At 46.8% G+C, this 15000-nt stretch overlaps 1 protein-coding gene across 3 annotated transcripts in view; it reads right to left on the bottom strand.

Moving 5' to 3' along the window:
• Positions 1 to 11067, bottom strand: part of Ext2 (exostosin glycosyltransferase 2) — a 137796-nt gene extending 126729 nt beyond the window's left edge. Inside the window, exons 1-4 of one of the 3 annotated variants that reach the window (XM_036184737.1) lie at positions 10854 to 11067; positions 10097 to 10189; positions 6084 to 6649; positions 4292 to 4381 (exon numbers count right to left, since the gene is read on the bottom strand). In XM_036184737.1, the coding sequence (XP_036040630.1) occupies positions 4292 to 4381; positions 6084 to 6649; positions 10097 to 10105 (665 nt within the window). In that variant the 5' untranslated portion in view covers positions 10106 to 10189; positions 10854 to 11067. Of the gene's footprint in view, positions 1 to 4291; positions 4382 to 6083; positions 6650 to 8552; positions 8681 to 10096; positions 10190 to 10853 lie in introns of those variants that run through there. The other 2 variants (XM_036184739.1, XM_036184738.1) reach the window with 2 other exon arrangements.
• Positions 11068 to 15000: the final 3933 nt, after the last annotated feature.

The raw sequence follows: 15000 nt of genomic DNA, 5'->3' as shown, positions 1-15000 counted from the left end.
AGAGACTGTTTCAAAAACAAACAAACAAACAAAACAATAATTAAAAAGAAATATTTTTTAATAGAGCATGGTGGTGTATGCCTGTAATCTCAGCTTAGAAACCTGCAGCTACAGATTGAGAGTTTGAAGCTAGTCTGTACTACAGAGAGAGAGTGTCTCAAAAACACCACCAAAAAATACCATATGGCTGGAGAGAAGGCTTTGCAGTCAGGAGTGCTTACTGTCCTTACAGCAGGCCAGGGTTTGGGTCACAGCATCCACAACTGTCAGTAACTCCAGTTCCAGGGGATCTCATGCCCTCTGGCCTCCAAGGGAACCTACCCACCTGAGGTGCACACAAACTCATGCAGGCACACACATACACACTGAAATAAAAATAAATCTTTTCTAAGTACTGTTAATATTTTACGCACGGTAATAGTGCTGTAGTTAGTGCAGAGATCCACACAGGATTGTCTGCACATGTAATGAGGTCTGGAATTTGCTTGTAAATAATTGGGGAGGAGCGCATTCGGAACAGCTGGGGCAGGACTGGCCAGGGGGTGATGGAGCTGAGAGTGGGAGCATAGAGTTCACTGTGCTACACTCGATTCTCTTGTACGGGATTTCCGTCTCCCTAACAAGTTCAAATAAATGAATATAGACGCCCACACCACAGCAGAACTATGTACAAGACATACTCAAAGGAGGACTAATGAAAAGCCAAGGTAGTAATATTCTAGAATACACCTGAGAAAATGAACATTAGTTGAGCATCCAAGAGGTCTAATATGTTCCTACTGAAGTTAAACTGAATGTGGGAGGATGTGCGTGTGTGTGTGTGTGTGCGTGTGCGTGTGTGTGCGTGCGTGTGTGTATTTGTGTGTATGTGCGTGCATGTGCGCATGTATGTGCATGTGTGTGTGCACGCGTGTGCATGCGTGTGTGCATGTGTGTGCGTGTGTGCATGTGTGTGCGTGTGTGTATTTGCGTGTATGTGTGTGTGCGTGCGTGTGCGTGCGTGCGTGCGTGTGCGTGTGTGTGTGTGTGTGTGTGTGTGTATAAACTCATGGGGGGCAAAAGGACTAGAAAAACAAAATAGTTGTGACAGTTTTAACTGTCAAGTGAGCACAATGTAGAATCACCTGGGAAAGGATTTGTAATAGGAGTTTTCTAGATTAGGCTGGTATGTGGGCATGTCTGGGGAAGAGGAGGTTATCTTAATTATGCTATTTTATGTGGGAAGACCCAAACACCAAGTAGATGCCACTATTATTCCCTGGGTGTGGGTGTGGATTGTACAGAATAGAGCAAGCCAGCCGAGGAAGCCTGCACCATTTTCTCTCTGCTCATCACTATGGATGTGACTAGCTGCTTCACATTCCTCTTCATGTCTTTGCAATGATGGGCTGAAGCCAAATAAATCCCAGAGAACCCATCTCCCCAAAGCTACTCGGTCAGGGTGTTCATCACAGAAACAGGGAACAAAACTAAGACACTTTTCTAATGGTGAGGCGTTCTTTCTCTCTCTCTCTCTCTCTCTCTCAACTGGAAGGAGCAGGCTGTTTAGTTTGATCCTTTACACACTTGCATGTGGCTCAACTCTTGTGCAAAAGTACCTATGTGTCACATGTACTGTTCCTAAAAATCCTAAGAGGAACAGGAAACATTTGAGCAGCATAAAAGATACATTTGGGTTTTGTACTACAGCTCAGTGGTAGAGCACTTGATTAGCACACTGAAGGCCCTGGATTCTAATTCCAGGTCAGATCCTCACATTTCTTTAAGCAAAATACCATATAAGCAGACAGGCGGTGGTAGTGCACACCTTTAATCCCAGCACTCGGGAGGCAGAGGCAGGTGGATCTCTGAGTTTGAAGCTAGCCTGGTCTACAAAGCCAATTCCAGGATAGCCAGGGATACACAGAGGAACCCTGTCTCAATAAAACAAAACAAAATATCATATGAGCAAGCACATCCATGAGTTTGGATTTCAAAGATCTAACCTAATCCACCTGTCTTCTAATTCCAGAGCAGCCATCCAGCTCCAGCTGATGCTACGGTACACTCCTCCAAACACACAAGCAAGGACAGAGGACAGTGACTTAAAACAAGCCTATGACTACTCCCACACAGAAAGCTACCAAGGCATCAGAGTGAAATGTACGGCAGCCAAGATGGAGGCCAAGTACATGCTGATGAGAACAAGCTCGCCTTCTGGGTCTAACACCCATGCACCAACTACTAAAACTCCAACAGCCTCCTGCCCATTTGGCCCTTCTCACATTTAATACTTGATTAAAAATAACGATCAGTGTCACACACAGAGCATACATCAAGATGCCAGCAAAAGCAGTGTCCCGTTGGGCATGGTGGCACACGTCTTTAATCCCAGCACCCAGGAGACAGGGAGGCCATGGATCTCTATGAATTTCATGGCCAGCCTGGTTCCAGGCCGGCTGGGTCTACATCGTGAGACTATGAAATTTTTAAGTGAAATGTCCCAAACAGAACAACAGAACCGAGCCTTCCTAAAGCATACCCCAAACAGGAGGGGTAGACACTACACCCCAACAGCTCCTTCCCACCCTCAGAACATCAGCAACTATTCGGGACTCAGCGAGGGTCCTGGACCCACATACACATAGCCTATTTCAATCTAACACCAGTGGGAGCAAACATTCCCTTAACATTTATGTGATGTTAGTTCTCTCAGTTCTACAACCTTAGAATTTGATTATCCTTCCTATGCCCGTATTCCTTACACATTTCTGCTTTTGTCTAGGTGTCTATAAAAGCAGCTCAGTCAGGAGGCCAGTCAGGGATATAGCCTGGGGGAAGTGCTTGAGCAGACTTGTGTGGCCACACTGCCCTCTGTTGTCCACAGGGCTCTCTGTGTGGCAGCCACACTGCCCTCCGTTGTCCATGGGGCTCTCTCTGCCTGTGTTGCAGCCACACTGTCCTCTGTTAGCCACAGGGCTCTCTCTCTCTGCCTGTGTGTGGCCACACTGCCCTCTGTTGGCCACAGGGCTCTCTGTGTGGCAGCCACACTGCCCTCTGTTGGCCACAGGGCTCTCTGTGTGGCAGCCACACTGCCCTCTGTTGGCCACAGGGATCTTCCAGACAGAAAATCAAAAATTACTGGAGGCAGCCACTTGAAGCATAGAAGATTTAGATCAGCCATCTGGGCAGACACATATATTTCCACGGATGATAACGTTAGCCTCTGAGAACACAGCTGGTCTCAGGATGAGACCTCTGTCAGTAACACGGATCCCAAGATCAGCATCATCTAACAAAACTGTAGAATAAATGAAATCCGCCCAGACACTCTTACAACACTCCTGTGTCCTGAACACTGTCCTGAGCTGGGGCCAAACTTCCTGCTTTCCTCAAAGCTGTGAGGCAAACACTAACAGGGGAGACAAGCACAGTGCCTCATTCTGGAACTTTCCAGGAGCCTTGGGCTAAAGTGAGTCAACTGATGCATGCAAGGGAAGGAGGTATACTGAGTGAGCTCGGAGTCAGGAGCACGAGCACTGGCCACCTCTCCCCACTTCAGCCTGTTTGGGAAGCTTTACCAGAAAGGAGGAAACAAGGGAGAGGTGAGTGGGGATGAGAAGTGAGGTGGAAAAAACAGGGAGAGGAGAGGAGGAACTGGCTGATCAAAACACAGGCAATGATGCCCTGAGCCTACCTGGATACCCTCACAGTAAAGGCTTCGGGGACCTTTACACATCCACCCTTCTCTCCTCAGAAGCTACAGGACCACTTTTGGCAAGTGAGGCCCAATTCAGGAAGCATGGATGGACACCATTACCCTGAACCTAACTGGCTTGTGAACCGGATGCTACACTTGAAACTAACACTAGCCCAGACTAGGAAAACAAGGTAGTTCTTTGAGCTGTCCCAGGACCCCAGCTCCAACTGCTTCCACAGGTTTCAACAGCTTCCAAATTTCTGTCTTAAGGAGAGAAATGCCTCAGAGGATTTTCTAGTTTAATAAACAATTCTGATCATAAAATATATCCCAGCAGGTGCAGGAACATATTTCCTTTATCCATCCATCCATCCATCCATCCATCCATCCATCCATCTATTGTAAGACAGGTTTCTCCCTGTGTAGCTCTGGCTATCCTGGAACAGGCCTCAAACTCAAAGATCCGCCTGCCTCTGCCTCCCAAATGCTGGGATTAAAGCTGTGCACCACCTCACCTGCATCTAGGAACTTAATTTCATAGAAATAAATGATTCCTATTTAACTTACCTAGTCCTCAGAAATCCATCATAGGACAGACTCCCAAATGCTCACCTGTCTCTGGGGACATCCAGGGCAGTGTTGTAGTCTGGAGGACCTCCAGGCAACATGTTGAACAGCAGGTGATTTGTTCCTCGATCCCACCTATTGAGAAAGCAAACAACTGAGAGAATCCACACTTCAACCATGAAGAAATGAGGCTATGGTGACACTGGATCACATGCCTGCAACAGCGCCACCTGCTGAGACACAGGTGTAAGTAGCCACAACAGCAAGGCCTCCCAGGTGCAAAGAAACTTCTGAACACCCAAAGGGACAACAGGTTAAAAAAAAGGGGGGGGGGGGGCTGGAGAGATGGCTCAGAGGTTAAGAGCACTGGCTGCTCTTCCAGAGGTCCTGAGTTCCAATTCCCAGCAACCACATGGTGGCTCACAACCATCTGTAATGAGATCTGGTGCCCTCTTCTGGCCTGCATGCTGTATACATAATAAATAAATAAAGCTTTAAAAAAAAAGAAGTAAAATTCTAAAAAACAAAAACAAAAAAACCGGAAAGATGTGTACTTCCAGCTCATCTGCTACATCACCATTTCTGATCATTTAAACATAAAAATAAACCCAAAAACCTGACACCCACCTAAATGCTCAAGAAGCAAAAGTAGGGCTGGAGAGATGGTTCAGTGGTTAGGAACACTGGTGCTCTTCCAGAGGACCCAGGTTCTAATCCTAGCACCCACATGATGGCTCACAACCATCTATAACTCCACTTCCAGGGGATCCAATGCTCTCTTCTGGCCTGTAGGACACCAGGCATACATGTGGTACACAGACATACATGCAGGCAGAACATCCATACACATTTAAATAAATAAAAATTTAAAAGAAACAAAAGCAAGCAAATTATAGGCAGCTGATTTAATATATACAGAATATCCATAAAATGGAATAGTACACAACCTTCAAAATTAAATAAAAAAGAATGTGAGGGGTTAGGGAGATGACCCAGTCAGTATAGTGCTTGCCATACAAGCCTGAGGAACTGAGTTCAATTCTCAGCACCTTTATAAAAGCCAGATGCAGAGGTGCATGCCTGTAACCCCACTGCTGGGGAGGCACAGACAGGAAGATCTCCGGGCTCAATGACCAGCCACCTAGCCAAATGGGCAGGCTCCAGGTTCAGTGAGAGACCTGTCTCAAAAAATAAAAAACAATAAAATAAAATGGAGGGTGATAAAGACACCCAACATCAATCTCTGGCCTTTGCATAGACACTGTGTGTGTGTGTGCATTCTAGTGCTTTCATGTGCGCATGAGCGCGCACACACACACACACACACACACACACACACACTACATTATTAGGAAAGATATTCACAATACATTATGAGAAATGAAGCTTCTTTGGAGTATGATCACATGATGCTATTCCTGGCCAAAAATGTTCATAATTATACACACATAGCAATTTCATACCAAAAACAAAAAAGACTGAACAAGCCCACTGAAACAGTAATAGTGGCTACCTCTTAGAGGCAGAGGATGGAATAAATCTTACATTCCTTTTGCTGAGCTGCCTTCCCAGGCTTTTCACAGTAAACAGGAATAGCCCGAGTGCCTGGGGTAGAAGGCTGTGCATTTAATCTACAAGGAGTATAGGAGGAGAGCATCCCTTACTCCACGAAGCCACACAGCAGCAGGATAACAGCCCCACGGCTGGCGCTCACAGCACAAACCTCCTGCTACACATCAGTCACTCACAAACGTGTGCGCTGAAGCATCTGGGGGACACATCAGCAGGGGCACACTCCCGTCCCTCTCTTGGGCTCTGGTGGCTAGGTCTCAGGTACCTGGAAAGCTGGGCCAGAGCCTGTGCCGTCTCCTTGATGCGAAGGGGGTTCTGGTTCAGCACGTCGATGGAGGGGACAAACAGACAGGCCCGGCTGATGTCATCCGTGTAGTAGTCACTGTCTGAGATAGCCGTCAGCAGTTCGTTGTACTCCCGGGAGATGGTGCTGCTCACTGGGACACCCGCGTCATCCACGTACTTTTTCAGGGGATAGATGTACACCTTGATTTTGTTCTTTGGGTTGAAGCCACAGCGGTAGACATCGAAACACGTGTGCATTCTGCAGCTGAGATCCCCGCGCTCCGGGATGGGGCTGGCAGCTGGCAGCCTGACCACCGGCACTTCCCGGATGCTGCGTTTCTCCACACCCCCGTCGCTGGAGGACTCGATGGAGTGGGGCCAGAACTGAAAGACGCCTGTGGCAATGAGGCCCAGGAGGACGATGGAGAAGAGGGTGACATAGTAGAACCGGTGCTTGGTCTTCATCCTTGGGATGAGGGCGGGACCCCGAATATTGTACTTGACCGACGCGCACATAATGACACAGATAGCCTCTTCCTCACACACCTGGTCAACCGAGACAGACGTGGGAAAAAGCAAATGTTTAGGATGGCAAGCAACACCCTGAAAGGATTGGATTGTTCAACTTTTAATACGTTATTTAATTTCTCTCTCTCTCTCTCTCTCTCTCTCTCTCTCTCTCTCTCTCTCTTTTTCCCCCAAAACAAGGTCTCATATAGCTCAGGCTGGCCCTGAATTTGCTACTTAGCCCATGATGGCCTTAAACCCCTGATCCTCCTGTCTCCGTGTCCCAAAGTCTGTGATTACAAGCACAGGGCATCAAAATGACAAGGATTTTTGACACTGCTAATATATGCAAATATGTATTCTTACATATAGGATAAATTTAATATTGAATGCTATACATAAATATATGTCATATACAATATAAAATTATAGCTATGCCCTATTTATATTCATCTTTTAGATCTATCCATTTTCTGTGTAAGTATTTTTGCCTGTATATATGTCCGTGCACCATGTGTGTGCCTGGTGCCCATGGAGGCCAGAAAAGGACATCGTATCCCCTGGAACTGGAGTTACAGATAGTTGTGAGCTCCCATGGATGTGCTGGGAATGGAACATGGGTCCCCTGGAAAAGCAGCCGGTGCTTTTAACTGCTGAGCCATCCCTCCAACCCCAACCCTATGTATATCACTTTAAGCATAAGCCAAGAAATGTTGGGCCCTGGGAAGAAGGTGCTGACCCAAGAAGAAAACTCTAAAACAAAATAACTACAGATACTTATTTTGAAACATTCACCTGACCTGCAGTGATAGTTTACCTGGACCAAAATGATGCTTTGTAACTCTAAAATCAGTTTCTGTTCATTCACTCACTAGGCAATGTGACAGAGACAAGGCTGACCGCACCTAGAGGAGCCTCCAGCCTAGTGAGGGAGAGAAGAGGAAGCCAAGGGATGCAGAGTGTGGAGCTGGGTCAGGGACATCGCAGAAGAGCAGCCTCCCATCTTTAAATTTAATGCATCTGGTATCTTATAATGAAAGTAAAGGCTGGCCCATCTCACTGAAAAGTATACAAGTGAACCCAGCAGGAGAACCCAGTAAGGGAAAGAGGGGTCAGGGAGGACAGAAGAAAAGAGTCACTGTGGTCAATCCAGATGCTGACAGCCACTCCCACCCATGAATATGCACAGCAGCATTTTGCAAGTCAAGAGCAAAAGCCCAGTCCCTTCCCGGCAAGTCCCTACAGTCTGGCACTTACATAGAGGACATTGTGAGACCTTGAGCCTGGGTCCTAAGAAACCTCAGTTTCTACAACTGTCCTCTTGGGAACTCTTACTACACAGGAGTTTGAGCATCCAGTGGATGGTGCCCTCAGATATCCACACTGTCCCCATCAAAGGCCACATGCTCATTGTCACTCTAAGCCATAGCGTTTTCGTGGTCAGTTACACAGTAACAGAAAAAATTCAGTAAACATCATGGGCTGAGACAGAAAAGAAACTGCTCAGTGCTCAGCAAAAAGGCAGGATGCTGGCTAGTCTTGGGTCAACTTGACACAAACTAGTGTTATCCGAAAAGACAGAACATGCATTGAGAAACTGCCTCCATAAGAGCCAGCTGTAAGGCATTTTCTAAATTGGTGATTGATGGGGGAGGGCCCAGCCCATTCATTGTAGGTGCTGCCATCCCTGGGCTGCTGGTCCTGGGTTCTATAAGAAAACAGGCTGACCAAGCCATGGGAGCAAGCCAGTGGGCAGCATCCTTCATGGCCTCTGCATCAGCTCCTGCCTCCAGGTTCCTGGCTGTCCAGAACCTAGCACTCTCTGCTATGAAGGCTCCTAAGGGAGATGCCAAGAGGCAGCCAATGCCACCACCCTTCCATCACCACAGACCATACTCTCTCAAGAGCTACAGCCACCATGCTGGGGCTGCCTCCCTCCTACCTGGAGCTCACCCCAAGCTGCCCCGGTGGTAGGAGTCCCACAGCTGTTCCACTACAGTACAGGGCTTCCCACTGCTGGAGGGGTCCTTGCTGCCATCTGAGGGTGAGCAAGAAGGTCTCAGGACATGTTCTCAGGGCTGCTTGCTAGGGCCACTTCTAGACCCACTAGCATGGTCTGTGTTCTGCCAAACTGGGAAAAACAACATGAGCGTGAGGGGCTGGCAAGGGAAGACTTCAGAAAACCCAGAGCAAAGCCAGAAAAGGGAACGGTGTTGATAGAGCTGGCTAGATCACTGAGCTCCGCAAACAACTTAGTTCTGCTAAGAGCCCCGGAGATTCAGACAGAACACACTTCAGAACCAACTGACTGACTGGGAGCTGAGGCATGACAACCAGCCTGGACAGCACACTCTTCCTGGCTTACGGAAGCCTTCACAGGCTGGTTCAACACCCAGCGTCTACGCCAATTCTGAGAAATAAAGCTGAGGATGTGCAAAAGCACTTGGGTCGGAACAAACACCCAAAATAAAAGAAGTGGGGGCACGTGGCAACAGGGCTTCAGCCCAGGGGCAGAGTGCTGGCTGAGCATGGCCAAGGTCCCCAGCAATACAGTAATAATAATAATAATAACCAGCACCTACATGGAGGCTCACAGCCATCTGGAACTTCAGTTCCAGGGGCTCTGATGCCCTCTTCTGGCCTCTGCAGGCACTGTATACACATAGGACACGTGCATGTATCTAAGCAAAACACTTGCATATAAAATAAAAGTAATAAAGTAATTAATTAAGATTAATAAAATCAATAATTAATTAATCCAGGAGCTTGTCATCCCATTCTCACCTCCTGAGTTCCAAGACTGCAGGTATGTACCCCTACCCCAGTTTATGGGGCTACTGGAGAGTCAATCCAGAGCCTCATGCATGCTGGGAACTCTACCAGCCCTGATAAGCCTGTGCTGAATCCCGTGTAAAGCATCCACCTAAGCTGAAGCCACAGTTCTTCTGTCTGCCCAGTTTCACACCATGACTTGGATCACAACAAGACTTTCAACACAGACCCTACAAATTATCATCCTTCAAACCCATCAAACTCCTCCCCTCCAAAAAATAAAAAAATAAAAAAAAAATAAAATGAAAATGCTGGGCCCCTTCATCCAGCAGTGGAGACTGAGTCACTGGAAGTGACTGTGACACCCATCGTCCACCATCAGGGTGAGACACCAGGTTCCTGGAATTGCTTAGTCCTAACGCTGGCTGGAACCACCTTTCTTCCAAGCCCCAGGTTACACTCAGCACAACGCTCCAAGTCACAATTTTTTGTCCTCTGAGGCTTTTTGGAGATGTCCTGCTTGCTGAACTGTCACAGCCACCGCTACGCTAGCCTAACTCTTCCGCAAACCAAGTAGGCAAATAGACACAAACTCGCAATGCACAACCTTGCCTGGTTCCAGTGTGGCTCACCACCTCTAAAAACGTCGTCTAATATAAAGATACTGTTTGACTATGGCATTACATCACAGTGAAGACATTAAGTACCACTTACTCCACACATCTGTTTGAAGCGCTTTACACGTGCGTATACATTCACTCAGTCTTCATCTTCCTGACAGCGCTGTGTGACACACTTCTGAACCTCCTGTGGTAGAGAAAAGTCAACAGCAAGGCTTAGAACCTCCAGGGTTCCACAACAGAACCTCAAGGCCGGGGTTCAGGGTCCAGCAGTCTGGTTCTTCAGATGACAACCCATCCACACAGGCTAGTGCAACCAGGAGGCGTAAGCCAGGGAAAGCGACTGCCAGGAAAATAACCGTGTGCTTTGTTACCATGAATAGCCGTGAGCTCCGGAACACACAAAGTTCAGGTCAAGGACTTAGAGAATATTTGGTCGATTTAAAAGAATTGAAATGGACAGATCCCAATCTCAACAACATCCACAGACCAGTAAGTGAAAGGGCCCTTCTAGACCGGCACTTCCTAATAAATGACACCAAGTCATTATTTGACTCTCAGAACTGGATACTGTTCCCACGATCGGGAACGCATCTCCCAATTATCCCGAGCTCCCGGTCCACGCTCAGAGCCATCCTCTTCACCACGTCCCTGGAAGCCAAGGGCCCGGGAGAGGACTGGAATCCCTCAGCGCCCGGTGATAGCAGGAAGCAGAGGTCCTGGCGAGGCGCACGGGCCCGGGGGAGAGGGCACAGATGGGGACTCATTGCAGCCAGCGGTGCGGCGCTCCTGCAGAACCCCGGGTTCCCCGGAGCCCAGCCCTGAGGCCCGCCCGGCCGGCCCGCGCTCACCTCGGAACCGGCCGCCTCCCGCTCGGCCCCGCGTTCCGTCACCGGCTCTTGCTGCGGGCCGCGAGCCACGGCCGCCCGTGTCGGGTCGCGTAGAGACGGGAGGCCGCCGCCAGCACCAGGTCCGCCGGAGCCAGACGGGAAAGCGGCGCAGGCCTCTAGCTCCGCAGCTGACACGGCGCGCACTGCGCATGCGGAGAGGTCGTGCCGCGCCCCCGGCTGGACAGGAGGAGTCAGCGCAGGCCAGCGTCCCTGCCCTGGCTCAAAAGCGTGCCCAGAGGGACAGGCACCGAGGTCCTGGGTAAAACTGTCAAAAACCGCAAGCATTTTGGTCAGGCATAGTGGCTCATACCTGTAATCCCAGCACAACAGGAGGATCACCCACTTAGTTCTAGCCTAGCCTGGGCTACTTAGTGAGACCACCCCTAACTATACAAAGCATTTTCATGCCCACAGGGCAATTTGGCAGTACCCATCAAGCTGTAAAAACGCCCTGGACCCGCAGTTCCAACCAATCTTCTATGCAGTTTACCCTGCGGGAAGTCTCTCCACTTCTTGAAACATTCACCGCACTGTTTCTAATAAGACACTGGGGGCAGTGAAATTAGTTAGGAGATAGTTTGAGGATGCATACCTGTCAGCAAGGTAATATCTTCAAGACATGCTAATAAGAAACCAGAGTCCCTAGCAAGGGGCAAGATCAGTTACTTTTGGGTAAAATGTGCTTGTGCGAAAACAGGAGAAAATGTGTAAGTAGATGCTTGTGTCCAGGCATAAATACAATATTTTTCTGGAAATAAAAACCAAGAAGCAGATACAAAAAAATTGCAAGTAATTGTAGCAGCAGAAATGGAGGTTCTTTATCTCATGCATAGTAGCATCTGTCACAAGGCAGCAAGTCTAAAATAGCAAAAAAGTGACTGATATTACTGAAAGGTTAATGAAGCCAACCTAGCTGGGCTTACCTTTGCTGGGCTGTAATTCTTGGTCTGGCCACAGGATGTGAGTATTTTGGTCCTGGTTCTACTTTAGCGCCACCTAGTGGACATTATTACTTATAGTTTAAATATCCACTGAGATTACTCATCTTGAGACCATGAAGGCTCTCCTCACCAGCAATTATTTCAGTATTGGGGGGTTAGTATCTTCTTGTTACAGACCTAGGGAGATGGGTACATGAACAATCTAGGGACAGAAGCTTCTGTCCACATTCTTCTTCCCCCACATCTAACAGAATGTGGCTCTGTTCTCCATAAACACACACACACACACACACACACACTCACCCCCCCCCCCACACACACACACACGCACACACGCTATTGAACTTAGAATACACACACCCATTTGAGAACTGAATGGGTGACCGCAGGGCCAGTGGCCAATACTACCACAGCCAAATTCCTGGAACACTGGCTTATATCCTTTTAAAAAGATAACTTCTATGATTTTATTTTTTATTTTATTTTATTTATTATGTACACAGTATTATGCCTGCATGTCTGAAGAGGGCACTAGATTTCATTATAGATGGTTGTGAGCCACCATGTGGTTGTTGGGAATTGAACTCAGGACCTTTGGAAGAGCAGCCAGTGCTCTTAACCGCTGAGCCATCTCTCCAGTCCCATGATTTTATTTTTTATTATGTATTTGTCTGTGTGAGAACATGCATGAACATGCATGCAGAGGCCAGAAGAGGGCATTGGATCCCCTGGAGTTATGGGGAGCCTGATGGTGCTGGAAATTAAACTCATCTCTCCCATCCAAGGTTTTCCTTCTTAAAAGCAAGTCAACAGTAGCTATCTGCATCAGGAGACTTTGTCCTTTCTCATCTGTTTTCTTTGTATTTATGTGTATTTTAAAACATGTTTTTAAACATGATTTATACGTACTGGCATTAAATGAGAATTTACTGTGTTGCATGTTGCCTTAGTTAGGGATACTAGTGCTGTGAAGAGACACATGACCACAGCAACTCTTACAAAAAAATATTTTTTAATTGGAGTGGCTCACTTACAGTTTCAGAAGCACAGTCCATTATCATCATGGCAGGGAGCATGGTGGCGTGCAGTCAGACATGGTGCTGGAGCTGAGAGTCCTTACATCTTTCTTGATAGGCAGGCAACAGGAAGTCAACTAACACACTGGGCGGTATCCTGAGTAGGAAACTGAGGTGATACTTTATTTGTGCTGAAATGTGGTGATATTTTATTTGTATGTTACTAAGTAAAGTTTGCCTGGAGAGCAGAGGAAATAGCAAGCCGTTTTAAGTAAACACAAAAGTCAGACAGTGATAGCACATGCCCTTAATCCAATCACTTGGCAGGCAGGGTCTCTGTGTCTTCAAGGCCACACTAGAGAACAGAGTCAAGTGTAGTGACACACGCCTTTAATCCCAGTACCAACCATAGAAACCTGGAGGTCTGTACAGACAGGAAGTGACAAGGAAGTGAGATAGCTGGGCTAAGAGCCAATGAGAGGGCAGAACAGCAAGGCAATAAAAGCCTGAGTAGACAGGAAGTTGTGGCATTTGGAAGCTACAGAGCTGGTGAGGTAAGGTTGGTTGGTGGCTCTCACTATTTCCCTGATCTCTAAGGCTTTCACCCCTATATTTGGCGCCGTGTTTTTTATTTAATAAGACCGCTTAGAAATTTGGCTATAGGAAACCTCAAAGCTCTCCCCCACAGTCACACACTCCTCCAATAAGACCATACCCACTCTACCAAAGCCACACCTCCTAACAGTGCCACTCTCTGTGAGATTATGGGGGCCAGTTACATTCAAACTACCACACATGTGTTAACCGTGGACCTTGGGGGTTCTTGCCTATCTTGGTCACATTTTGTAGACTTAAGCTTGCATAGTGCCTGGAATATGGCAAGTGTTCAGTATTTATTGAGTGAATAAAAGGTGCTAGGTTCATGGAAGAGCTAACTAGGAATAAGACAGATGTACAAGTGAAGTTACATAAAGCAGAGAGTGGAAAGTAGCAGAGAAATATATAAACACAATGCTTCAGGCTGGAGAGAAAAGAGGCCACTTGTGATTAGAAAGATCTAAGATCATGCAAGAGCTAACGTCTCAAGCCAAACGTGGCGGCTCACTCCTGAAGGCCTGGCATTCGGGAGACTGAAGCGGGAGGATGGTGAGTTTGCAGGCAGCTTGGGCTATGTAGTGAAACTCTGCCAGGTGGGGGGTTGTTCTGGAGAGTATTTAAGATTTTGACAGATGATAAGGACCCAGACAGAGAAAAAAATCCTGTATGTATCAAAGGCCGGGATAAAGAAGCAGCAATCAGGGAAAACCAGCATCCTGCCACCCAGCACGGTTAAAGTGGTGCTGATACACTCTTAGGTACACAAATGATAAGCAAGAAAGTTAGAGTCTGTGCTACTAGAAGTTTTGTACACAGATGGACACCCTGAACATATTTAGTAATAGTAATTCCCTAAACATTTACTAAATGATTCACTAGAGTTTATAGTTTTTACACCTACAGCCATTCACATAGTATTTTTTGTTATACTTGTATTATATGTAATCTAGAGATGATTTACATATACAGGGGAACTAGGGATAGTTTCCCTTCAGCTACTCAGTAGATACCCACTGTATGTAAGATTAAACAAACAAACAAACAAACAAATAAATAAATAAATAAAGACAGTGCCTTGACATAAAGTGGTGACTCTACATATTATCAATGATAAATAATGTCTTTTTCTTTTAAAGCATTAAGAACTGGAGGTGAGGGGGACTCCATAGCAAGACTCTTATCTCAAAAAAAAAAAACAAAAACAAAAACAAAATAGGGTCTACAGAAGGATGCACCTAAGTTATACACAAGGATGAAGCTATTTTTATTCAGGACTTGAACATCTGCAAGATTTAGTGTTCCCAAAGGGCCGTGCCCCAATCCTCCCTGGACACAGAGATGATTTATACAACACACAAAGCAACCATGTTTCTGTAATTTAAAATGGTATAAATAATAATCTTTACCACTTTGAGGGAAAAGACACATTTTCTAAGATGTAAAATTCAAAGGTAAAGTCAGGTTATATCTAGCTAGAGAATGGATTATTAAGTTGCATAAGGTGCAAAGGAAATTACAAACTGTAGCAGAGAGAGCAAAGGAGAAAGGAAATAT

The sequence above is a fragment of the Onychomys torridus genome, chromosome 4 (assembly GCF_903995425.1).
Source record: "Onychomys torridus chromosome 4, mOncTor1.1, whole genome shotgun sequence".
NCBI lineage: Eukaryota > Metazoa > Chordata > Mammalia > Rodentia > Cricetidae > Onychomys > Onychomys torridus.
The sequence above is the reverse complement of the archived record's forward strand: the minus strand, read 5'-3'. Positions and strand labels throughout refer to the sequence as shown.